Below are 11,859 nucleotides of genomic sequence, written 5' to 3'. Positions count from 1 at the left end.
GAGTTAATGCATTTGTAATGAATGAGCTCCAAACTCCTTTGGCCTTCCGCAGAGTCCTCAAATGACTCCCTAACCCAGAAAGCCAAAATAGTTTTTATAGTAAATAATATATTGTACACAGGATGTCTAGCGTGACAGTAAGTTGTGAAGGATTTCCACTTCGCCTTTCTGCAAAGGTGTTCTACTCATTCCTTTGCAACGAACAACTTTGATCTGCGTTTCATTCGCATCACTTTCCTCGCTATCTGGAATTCAGGCCACGTAAATATGCCGCGGCTCCTGAGTTGGTTGCATCAATCGGGGAGACAGATGATCGAATCATTTTCACACGACACAAGGTGTCAGTCCCACCCGCAGTTCTGGCAACTCCTCTTTGTATATTTAGGAAATACTTTAATCTGCTTCAGCCAAGTGGGGCTCCGGTTTCTGGAAAACCCCGGGAAAGTTTATTGAGAAAACTGAAACTCTGGAGGGACTTGTGCTTTCGATTCCAATTTAGAGCCATTCGGTTCAGTTGGACAGTGTGTAGAATCACATGCAGGATGCAAGGCTCTCACCCGCTGTAAAACGCATTCAAATGTTTTGCAATCGTCCACATTAATTGGTCCAAACGCAAAGTCGCAGAACAGTTGAATTATTTCACCGGAGCATCCTCTCACTAATGAACCTGATCCTGTGATTTAGTGGCTGCTCCAGTTTACTCAGACTTGTCCCATCTGTTTGGCCTTACATTCGAGTCACAATCTCCAATACTTTGCGACTCTCAGCGTATCGATCACAGCATCTGGTTCAATAGATGAGCACAGGCAAGAAGCCAGAGCAGCCGGGGTATCACGTTTTCAAATCCACTTTAACACGATGGTGCCTTATCGATTGCGCTCGTTCCAGTCGTAGCTGCTAATAAAGACATTGATGCTTCAGCTCCTGGTTGTGACGCAGGTCGGAGAACATGAATCGCGGCTGCAAAAACTCTCCCTCGTTTTGCCAGTACATAAAATAATTTTTTGATCCATGGCTCAATTCATGACACTACCAAAATCTGACAATGAGAAATTTTATGCACCAACCGCGTGTCCGATTTTTTATTTTAAATCCATTTTGAACGAGTCCTTGTTGATGCTCATGTTGGTGTTGGGGCTGAGGTGTTCTGATGTTCCGTACCCAAGCTGATGTCTTTTAGGTTGGTTCGATATTTAGCTCTGCCGATTGCATAAAACCACAGATAAAGCGTGAGGTGAGGCAGACGGGACTCTGCCTCCTCACTGCGCAGCCTCCGCCGGCTGGCCCTCAGCCACACTGAAGCGGGAGTAGGCGAGCGCACATTGGTGCCGTTCTTCTTCTATGACGACTTTGCAAGCCTGCTCTTTGACGGTGATTTCATCATAGCTCACCAACAGTGGGGAATGAAAGCATAACTCCCAGACAGCTTCTCATCGTTTTGGCTGGAAAGGATTTGATCTAAACTGTACCAGAGGGGACAAAGTTACTCCCATTTGTATTCACTGTGACATTTAGAATGATGATTCCTTCCGAGTAGCTGGATGTATTTTTTTTTTTTCCTGGCAATGTTTGCTTCCCTCATGCCGGGTACAACAATTCCTGGAAATAACGTGAACATCTGGCCAGGTCCAGGACAATCTTGCGGACGGCTCTCTCCCAGTTTTAAGATAAGATAAGATAAGATAAGATATCCTTTATTCGTCCCACACTGGGGAAATTTACAGCCTCCAGCAGCAAGAATGTATGTAGAAAGAAGAAAGGAGAAAGAGAGAAAAAAAACAACAAACATCTTTCAATTAAATACAATATGAACACAAATGGATAAATCGCAGTACTATTTACGATTTTCCTTCACATCATTTAATTATTATTATTATTATGATTGTTATTTTTTATTCATGAGCCTGACAGCAGTCGGTAGGAACGAGCGTCGGTATCTCTCCTTCTTGCAGCGCGGGTGTAACAGTCTCTGGCTGAAGGAGCTTCCAAGTGCTGTCAGGGCGGGCTGGAGGGGCTGGGAGGGACTGGCCATCATAGCTTTTAGCTTAGTTAGCATCCTTCTGTTGCCCACCTCCTCCAGAGTCTCAAGGGAGCAACCCAGGACAGAACTGGCCTTCCTGACCAGTCGCTCCAGTTTCAAGCCACCCCTCCTACCCCCATCGCAAATCAATCCCTTCACAATTGGCCCAGATACATACGGAATCATTCCCCATTCTCTATCCAGGAAGCAGTCCCAAATCCCATTTCCAAGGGCTTCATTGTCAAGCCGATTAACGTATGTTGTTATTGGAATTATCTCTTAGAATCTCTTCTTCAGCAAACAGTAAGTCTTTTTTTTATCAAATTGTAGGTCAGTGACAGCCAACAGGAGTGGTCCAATCTATAGAAACGTTGACTTGACTGCTTCTCGACAGGCCATTGGTTAGTTTGGTAGCTTTAGGGTCAAAATCCAATCAGGTAACATCAGAGAATGTATTTTTTTTAATCTATACAACATCTCTTTTTAGACATTTGGCTATGATTGCGGGTTATTCAGCATTTGTCCATCCTGCTTGGCTCGGTTACCGTGGTGCTGTCATGCATCGCACCCATCCCCCATGCCTCGGAAACAAGCAACATCCAACATGCTTGAAGTTGGAGGGCGGGTGTCGCATCCCCTCAGGATGAAGCGGAGGGGGGGGGGGAGACAAAGTCTGCAATTCCTGTTTGGCATGTCGTCAGTGCTGCCACGGAAAAAAAGCTCGGGAAGTGCGTGCGCGTGTGCCACGTGAATTGCACCCTGTCGCTATGCAAGTGAAAACCTGGTGCGGCAGTCGATGCAAGTGGAAAAGACTCCATTGTACTTGGATGTTAAATAAGGTCAGCGGCCATTTCCACACCGATTACACGTTCAATACTATTAACGATTCGCCACGAGTCAGCTTTAAACTTTGACGGCTCCATGTGGCTCTTTGCATTTTATTAGCAGAGAGCCGAGTGTGTGTGTGTGTGTGTGTAGAGACTGTTCTTTTTGTTTGCAAAAATATTTCGCTTACCTGGGACATTTTGAGGTGAGGTTTCAAAAGCTTCAAGGGGTGTATTTTTATTTAACATTGCGCATTCATCACGGTCAAGGAACTTTACTTGTTTTCTAGTGTTTCACTGTTCCTGGATCAAAATAAGTACTCAAGTGAAACCGGTGTTATTTATTGTACATTGTTTTGTTCAATATTGACAATATCGTTTGTATTGTAATATGCAGCTGTAATGGCCACTTGATCGCCAAGATCATTCAAGTTCCATCTCATCACATCAGCCCGTGCCAGTGCAGCTAATTGCGGAACTATATTGAGCCAGCTTGTAAATTTTTTTTTCCAGCCACAATTTGACCTTTCGTCAGACGGAAAGTGTCGTAATGAGGTGACCCGCAGCTTAATGCCGGCTGGCAGGCTTGAACGTGTGACGTCTGATTGGTGCCAAGAGGCGTAGCTCACACAGCGGCATTAAAAAGGCCGAGTAAAAATTTGCCATTAGCATTAGTGAGAAATGATAACGGAGTCGGACGTCACACATCAATGTGTCATCATTGGCTTCTTCATCTCGTCTTTCTATTCTTGGCCTGACTCATTAATTCTGTCATGATTCCATTCCTTCCTTTCATTTCTTTTGTTCTCCTACCTGGTGAAGTGAACGGAAGACGGATGGCATATTCCTCCTTTTCCCCTCTCCCCTTTGTTTTGACGCGCTCGATTTTCTTTTCCGTCCACCCTTTTTCTTTGAATCTTTTGATTCTCTAATCTGTTTGTTGTCTTCCTTTGCATACTTGAATATTCATGTTCTAATTTCTTTTTCCTTTTTCCCCCCCTTTGCTTTTTTTGTTTTCTGGACAGTTAGCTTTCATTTTGTGCCTTTGTCTTCGGTCATCCGCTGCTTGTCTGGTTCCCAATCAATCGAGTATTTTGCCCTTGATGCATTCTTTCCTTTTACAATTTGCCTCCATTTTTTCTCCATTGCTTGTTATCTGCCTGTCAATCTAATCTGTCTTTCCTTTCCTACATTGTCTTCCGATGCATGCTCCCGTATTCGTTCCACTCTTACGCACTACCTTGACAATTATTCAAGTATCATTCACGATGCCAACTTAATATAAATGAACAGCATCCAAATGGGAAGGCAACGCAATATTTCATGCGACTCACTGATGCCTCGAGACGGTGAACACCTTTTGCTATCGTGAATATGCTAAGTGTAAGAGGAGTAAAGTGCTGTTCGCGACCGGCAACCCGATCTGAGCTAACAGAGTCTGCTCCCGCAGCAAGTGTTGTGACAGTATCAAGCGTGCGGCTGTCAGCTTTAATAGGCAGGACTCCTTCAGATTACCTTAATGTTCACACACCAGCCGGCCTGGCACGAATCCACACGATACACCTCAGCGCCGTGTGGCTCACAGAAATAGACAGCATGAGGCCCATAAAAGACACGCACACACCAACAGCAACAGGCAATACAAACAGCGGCATGGACGGAACAACTGAAATGACATCACAAGGCCAGTAGTGGTCAGTTAATTGTTACTCATTGTTGATCTTGCCTACCCTGACTACATATTGCTGGTAACCAGGCCTTTTGACACAAAGAATATACACAACTTCAGTCACTTCAGAAACAGAAAATGATTTTAGTCTCTTGGAACAAATTGCATCATGGCACCAGATCTCGATATCTTTTAATTTGTCTATAAATCAGACGAGCATGTTTTCTATTTTCGCTTGCCCTAAGCAGAGAATACATCTCAACATCTGCCCAGTTGTGGTCCTGTTTTCCAGAAGGCGGAGGAAAAGAATGGAGGAGTGATGAAGGCATTTTCTGCCCCCATGTGGTAGCAGAGAGAAATGCATCAACTTGTTCTCTGATTGCCTTTTGTAATTACAGAGCAGCTCCCACATGGTTTGTATGGTCACATTCATTTATCGAATTAATAATTCATTTGCTTCGGTGGCTTATGATAAACAGATAATTGGGCTGCATTAAATCTGCACAACGGAGAGTAAGAACCAGGATAAGGAATTTCTACTTTGTTTTGTACTCATTTACTAGTAATCGGTAATCCTCCCCAAAAAACCAAAACATGTTCACAACACTTATTCAAGATAAGCCACAATATGCTGCAATTTGAAGGAAGACACACACATTTGAATTGTGTACAAATGTTTTTTTTAATGTACATGGCAAAAAGATTGTCAAAGTATCTGCAGTACCTCCCTCTGGTTCTTTGTGAGTGGCCCGTTTGAGCTTTAGTGGTCAGCTATAATCCTCTTGGGCTCTTGTATGAGATGGTGATGGGCTTAGATGTCACTTGTGGTAGTGACGGGGGCTCGTCTCTCCGCAAAAGTATTAGTGATGCTAAAAGCAGCAACAGTGCTGCAATCGACTAATTCAGACAGAAAGAAGAAGGCGGCGTATTTTTGGAAATCAACACGTTTCTCTCAGTGAGAAACGTTATAGACAGAAAGGCAGATGGACCTTGAGGCGCGTGGATATGTTTGCCAAATTTAAAGGCATTCTGGGTGGCCCGCAGCCACCAGTCACCAGCGGTGCTTCCGATCCACCACCACCTCCTGCTCCTCCAGCTGCAGCTGAAAACAAGGTAAAAAAAAGACATTTAAAACGACTTGTCAAAGAATTGCAGACCTCATACAATAATACAACAGAATAACCGGATCCACATTCACTCACACACACAAAAAAATATACATTTCTCATCTAGTTTGCCATCTGACTTTGTTTTGTAGGATGATAAATCTGAAAAGGAAAAGGAAAATATGAACAAACCTCAGGGTAAGTCTTTTTATTTTATATGAAATCATGCATTCACAAAAAAGAATTTTAAAAAGACATTCTCGACAAAGGGTGGCAGTTTTTTCCTTTTCTCAAACTCACCAACTCTCGTGTCTACTTTATTTTGTCAGTTTCGTTCATCTTATGGGCCGTTGTCGCTGTTGCTCATTATGGCATGCGTGTGTAAGTGTGTGCGTATGCGTGTGTGTTCGGTGACGGGTCCATTACAGAAGGTCGGTTGATCGAGAAGTAGTTCTTCGGTCAAAAAAGGTTGGGCACCCCTGACTTAGAGGATAGGGTCATGCATAGTCATCAGTGATTAGTCATTTTTGTACCGTAAATATTACTGCCCTAGCCCACTGGTTAGAATATACTGTAAATTAATCAATCAAATAAATCAATCCCAGCTCCAGCGCCAGCGCCAGCACCTGCACCCGCACCCGCACCCGCTCCAGCTCCAGCTCCAACATCAGCGCCTATAGTAAACCCTGATGAAATTGGACCAGAGGGGTAAGAAATACAAATACATTCTTCAGCTTTGAAGCTCAACACATGATCTGATTTAAGCAGGTATTGTTTTTTTTTTCTCCTCCAATATTTAATTTCAACATTAGAATATTATGCAGTTTAAAATAAGCAACGACAGGGACACATTTGTTGTATATCTTGAATTATCCTCTCACTTGTTGCAGAGAGTATACAAAAACACTCCCCTGCTATTTCGATCAAGAAAAAAAAACTGTATCAAATTAATCACTCAGAGTGTAGTTAATTAATCAGATTCCCGGGCAAGATGACAGGGTAGATGGAGAAAGCCCTCAGAGAAAAACACAGCATGTGCGATCTTGATGCCCTGGAGCAGAATGCATATTAACGAGAGGATGAACCCAAAGTAGATTAAAAGCTTTTCAGCTTTTGTGATTTAAGGAGCTCACCATGGCCTCTTCGGGCCCGGCAATATAAATCATTGGGTGACAGGTAAAGACAGATGAAGCTGATCCTTGCACTTTTAAACACTTCTTGACAGGAGTGGACCTGTTGTTCAATTTGAATTAGATGACATGGATAGGTTGACCGATATGTTGTTGCCAGATTTGGAGTAACAGGTGAAATTCTGATCATATTTAATCTTTAAATACCGTATTTGTTTTCAAATGAGTCAATTAAAAAAAATCAATGGAAACAAAGTATTTAAGGCTCCATTTTTGTCGCTCTATTTTAAGGGCAAAAATCCACGTGTTAGCCATTTTGCCACTTGCTGGCAACTGAAAATGACATCATAGTTGTTCAGGGCTCAGACCGTGATTGGTGAACATTTTGTCAAGAAAATTTGGGGGTTGACTACCCCTTCATGATGCTGCAACTCTTTATTTTATTCATTCATTGAATTTAGAAACACAAACGGGTGACTTCCACTGCAGCCCCATTCCATTCCACTTGGTACGCTCAGCTTAGTGAAGTTCCTTTAGGGTTGAACATTTCACACCGTGCTGTTGTTGTTTTCATGTAGCGTGCGTGAAATGTGTGTTTTATTTATTCAGAAAAAAGGAAGCCCCCCCTCCGCCAGTCGTCATCAACCCGTATTCAGATGAGCAGCTTCGCTCCATAGTGAAGCGTATGAGAGAGAGACTTACTATCTACAAGGAGAAAGTGACCGATCAATATGCTTCATCGCCAGAGATCACACCTCCTGTCAGTGAGTACCAAGCCCACATATTCAACGGTGATCAGCTTTGTGTCTCATAAAGCATCAAGTCATTCTGGTGTTGTATGCCCCTCCAATGCAAAGTTGCACTTTGCTGGTTTAACCTTTTTGCGCCCTCAGCACCGCTGCTGCACAAAGTCCGCTACGCCGAGGTCGTGGAGGAGAGGAAAAGGCAAGCGGAGGAGGAGCGGATAAAAAAAGAGGAGGCCGAGAAGAAGAAGAAGGAAGAGCAGGAGAAGAAAAAGAAAGAGAATGAGCAAAAGAAGAAGGAAGAGGAGGAGAAAAAGAAACTGGAGGCAAAAGAGGACAAAGCGAAGGCTCCAGACTTCAAGGCTGTTTTGAAGGACAAAATGTGGACGGCCGTGGATGTCTTTCTGAAGCCCTTGGAGGACAGCATGGACTCTGTGCTCGGAAACACCATTGATCCGTTTACAGGTGAACACAGCTTGCGTTTCAAGCAAGAGCTCAAAGACTCTTTGTTAGCATTGGGCTGGATTGCTTTCAGATCGTCGCTACATTGCCTGGCTGAGTGTGGTGACTCTCGCCTTCAACTACAACACGTGGTTCGCTACCGCCCGTCTCTGTTTCCCTTACCACTCCGACTGGGCCATCCCTTACTGGTTCGCCATGGACCTGCTGGCTGACTTCATCTACCTCACAGACAGCATCGTCTTCCAGTCGCGCAAGCAGTTTGTCAAAGCGGGAGACATCATAGTAAGTCGGAAATGTCCCAACCCCGAGGGAAGACGCTGCGTTCTTGCGCAACTGAAAATGCAACTTTGTTTTTCTAGAAAGACAGAAAGATGGCAAAGAAGAATTACAGAGAAACAGAGAGATTTCTGGTAGGGATGGTATTGATGGAAGGAAATGTTATCTTCATCATGCCTATCGAACGCTCAACCGAGCTGTCGTCTCGTTGATCTCAATAGGCCGACATCGTGTCAGTCGTACCCTTTGACTTACTCTACTTCCAGTTTGGTTTCAAATCCATTTTCAGAGCCAACCGCTTGCTGAAGGTGACTATGAACTTTTTTTTTAGTCGCTCAATTGCTGCTGCCGTTAACATTTCGCAAACAATTCCAAGGTAGATACGTTTTTCGAGTTCAGCGACCGCCTGGAAAGTATCATGGCAAAGGCCTACATCTGGAGGTAAGTTGTAAGACAACCATTGATGGATGGATGAACGGATGGCTAGATGTCAGGAGAGTCCTCATTTCCTGTTCCGTCAGGGTCATTCGCACCATCGGCTATCTGCTCTTCATGCTCCACATCAATGCCTGCTTGTACTACGTCGCTTCAGACTACCAGGGCATTGGTAAAACCAAGTGGGTCTACTCCGGACTCGGAAGTGCGTGAGTATTTCTGCATTCCAAACCTGCATCAGCGACCGCTTTCTTTTGGGTTTACAGTATATTGTCTTGAGTGTCTGTCTGTCAAGAATTCGGTGGGCCGAAAGAAGGAAATTTAACGCTGGGGTCGAAAATAATACTGAAATAACATGCTCTTAGAAAATCTGCACAGTCTCGAAGAAAATCTCTCAATTGAAAATGTGCTGTATGTTCTAAGTTTGCTGCGGTGGCTGCAGTTACCTCGCCTGCTTCTTCTATGCGGAGAAATCCTTGCTGATGATCGCTGAGTTGCCTTTTCCTGACACCATGTTTGGAATGATGTTTCAGCAAACGCTACAAGATCTCGTTTCGCATGTGCGGATTGACCATCTGAACCGCAGTGAACGGCAAAAGTTGGAATGTTTATTTTAGGATTGAAATCTGTTTTTTGTGACACCAGCTGTGGACCTTCTCTGACACGCCTTGTGTTTTTGTGTTTTTGGGTCATTCCCATAAAGCAACTTGATCAAATAGGGTTCGGGCCAACGTGCAGGTTGGTTTTGTTAGGTCTGTTCGGATCGCTAATATCAGTGCCAAACAGGTTTGACTACATTCCGATCATTTTAATTTATTCCAGGAGGCTGTTGCATATTGTTAAGGAAGTCACAATGGATGATTGGCATATGCATTCATTCAAAGAACCGCCTGGTACGGTCCACGGGCGGACCCTTTAACCCCCTCACCCTCTCTACAGGTACCTGCGTTGTTACTACCACGCCGTCCGCAGTCTGATCAACATCGGGGGTCTTAATGAACCCCACACCGTCTTTGAGATAACGTTTCAGATGACAAACTTTTTCACGGGCGTCTTTGTATTCTCCAGTTTGATCGGCCAGGTAAAATAGAAACGTATTTTGCTAGTCTCATTGCAGTAGTGGTAGACAAGACAAACCAACCCATTTAGGAGTGACATTTGGCTAGCCCCGTTACTACCCTTTAATCCATCCATCAGTTAGCAGTTTCCCCCTTGACTGCCAAAGACTGTTTCAAAAATCTAAATGTTCGCGGCGAGAAAACTGATATTTTTTTTTTCTCACGGATTATTCTGCTCGCTGCAGATGAGAGATGTCATTGGCGCAGCCACAGCGGGACAAACGTACTTCCGCTCGTCCATGGACAGCACCGTGTCCTACATGGTCACCAACCGCATTCCCTCCTTAGTTCAGAACAGAGTCCGCACCTGGTATACGTACACCTGGGATGCTCAGGGCATGCTGGGTAGGTGCCATTTCATTTGTATGAAGGAATCGTTGCAAAAAAAAAAAAAAAAAGAGCAGTGATGACCTTTAACATCCCTCCTGGTGTCTCTAGATGAGTCTGAGCTGCTGGATAAGATGCCGTTGGTGATGAGAACCGCCATCGCTGTGGACATCAACTTGACCACTTTTCAAAAGATTGATCTCTTCAAGGTGGATGCGTGTCAAAGTATTTGGAAAGCGCACAATCATATACCGGGATATTTCTGACTCCTGAGACTAATGGCGCATGTTTCCCCGCAGGGCTGTGACCAGCAGATGTTGGTGGATATGTTACTGAGACTCAAGTCCATCATCTATTTGCCGGGGGATTTTGTTGTCAAGAAGGTATGTCTGAGATGTTTTTTATGGACGACCAGTCTTTTGCTCCATACGTCATTTTCACCATCCATATGTACCTCGCCACTTTTTCCGCAGGGTGACATCGGTAAAGAGATGTACATCATCAAGAGCGGAGCGGTGCAGGTGGTGGGAGGACCTGACAACAGTATTGTCTTTGTCACGCTGAAGGCCGGCTGTGTGTTTGGAGAGATCAGGTGAGTGCGCTTGCACGGAGGGACACACAAAGATACATTTCTGATGAAATAAAGCATGCAAATAAATAATAACCAAAAAAAGCAATGTTTCATAATAATCCTGGCAAGAATCCTTCCTGTTTATTTTCCCAGTCTGCTGCAGTCATCCAAAGATGGAGGAAACAGGCGGACAGCAAATGTCAAAGCCTACGGTTTTGCTAATCTTTTTGTCCTCGAGAAGAAAGATTTGTTTGATATTCTCGTCCACTACCCAGAGTCTCAGAAAGTGCTGGCCCGAAAGGGAAGGTGAGACAAAGGCGTGCCGTCCTAGTCCAACTGTATGCTTACATCCTCAATGTTGTTTGTGACTTTGGTGATCACACTTTCAGGTGAACATCAATCAATTGTTTGAATATTTCTTGACATGAAATATAAAAATGCGTGCATAGGAAACTCATGAAGGCCAAGGGTCCGGCAGCAGCTAAAGCGGAAGAGGAAAAGAAAAAAGGTCTGGCGCTTTTTGGAGCCAAGCCGCCGACACCCAAATTGCTGCGAGCCTTCGGTGGAGGCTTTAACAAGAAATTAATTGAAAAACTCAAGGTAAGGTCACTTCACAGTTTGTTCAGATTCCATCTTGTGATCGTCATTGTATCTTTGCTGACGCAAATATTTGTGTTCTTTTGTCTCTAGTCTTCCGCTGCCACTTGAGAGACACTTCTGTTGATTCAAACTCCGTTTTGGGAGTGGATTTTTTTTTATTGATATGGAGAGACAATATCAACTTTGTACTTTATTGTCTGAGATCCGAGTCTTCCTGTGTGACCCAGCCTCCATTTTAAGTCTAATTGTACTCGAACGTAGCCATCTGTTTACCTTTGCATTCGTTTTCTGTCGGCGCTCACTGGTTGTAAAATCCTGACAGAGACTATGTCACAACTGCTGCATTAAATGATTCCAATATTTAACGACAACTTTGCAAACTGTTTTTTTGAAGTATTTGAGTGTGTGCCTGTTATGGTTTTGGTGAGAGAGACAGACAGAGAGAGTGCTGACCATAATCCCATTATCCAGACTGGGACCTCTTCTGACATTGCGAACCAAAATAAATTCAGGGGAATGCATTCTGATTCCACTAAGTAAAGTTGAAACAACTTCATACAATGTTCTTGTCCATGAAG

At 43.9% G+C, this 11,859-nt stretch overlaps 1 protein-coding gene across 2 annotated transcripts; it reads left to right on the top strand.

The window, feature by feature from the left end:
• Positions 1 to 2,958: 2,958 nt before the first annotated feature.
• LOC127592822 (cyclic nucleotide-gated cation channel beta-3) lies at positions 2,959 to 11,652 on the top strand. 2 transcript variants are annotated; one of them, XM_052053772.1, is made up of 18 exons: positions 2,959 to 5,626; positions 5,772 to 5,817; positions 6,231 to 6,327; positions 7,359 to 7,513; positions 7,643 to 7,957; positions 8,028 to 8,236; positions 8,314 to 8,364; positions 8,452 to 8,538; positions 8,607 to 8,671; positions 8,752 to 8,874; positions 9,605 to 9,746; positions 9,969 to 10,128; positions 10,222 to 10,319; positions 10,410 to 10,493; positions 10,584 to 10,702; positions 10,835 to 10,987; positions 11,131 to 11,281; positions 11,372 to 11,652. In XM_052053772.1, exons 1-18 carry the CDS (start codon positions 5,519 to 5,521, stop codon positions 11,387 to 11,389), a joined length of 2,181 nt encoding a protein of 726 aa, XP_051909732.1. In that variant the 5' UTR covers positions 2,959 to 5,518; the 3' UTR covers positions 11,390 to 11,652. The 2 variants fall into 2 exon arrangements, with proteins under 2 accessions (XP_051909732.1, XP_051909731.1); XM_052053771.1 differs by having other exon boundaries at positions 6,225 to 6,327.
• The last annotated feature ends 207 nt before the right edge of the window (positions 11,653 to 11,859 follow it).

The sequence above is a fragment of the Hippocampus zosterae genome, chromosome 20 (assembly GCF_025434085.1).
Source record: "Hippocampus zosterae strain Florida chromosome 20, ASM2543408v3, whole genome shotgun sequence".
NCBI classification, from domain to species: Eukaryota; Metazoa; Chordata; class Actinopteri; order Syngnathiformes; family Syngnathidae; genus Hippocampus; species Hippocampus zosterae.
Note: the sequence above shows the minus strand (reverse complement) of the source record. Positions and strands in the feature narration are given on the sequence as shown.

Bases quoted from the DNA above. Each gene is read 5' to 3' on its own strand.
- LOC127592822 (XM_052053771.1), top strand. From the start codon at position 5,519: ATGTTTGCCAAATTTAAAGGCATTCTGGGTGGCCCGCAGCCACCAGTC. The intron at 8,539-8,606 runs GTGACTATGAAC...AACAATTCCAAG, and splicing joins GAGCCAACCGCTTGCTGAAG to GTAGATACGTTTTTCGAGTT. The intron at 10,494-10,583 runs GTATGTCTGAGA...CTTTTTCCGCAG, and splicing joins GGGATTTTGTTGTCAAGAAG to GGTGACATCGGTAAAGAGAT.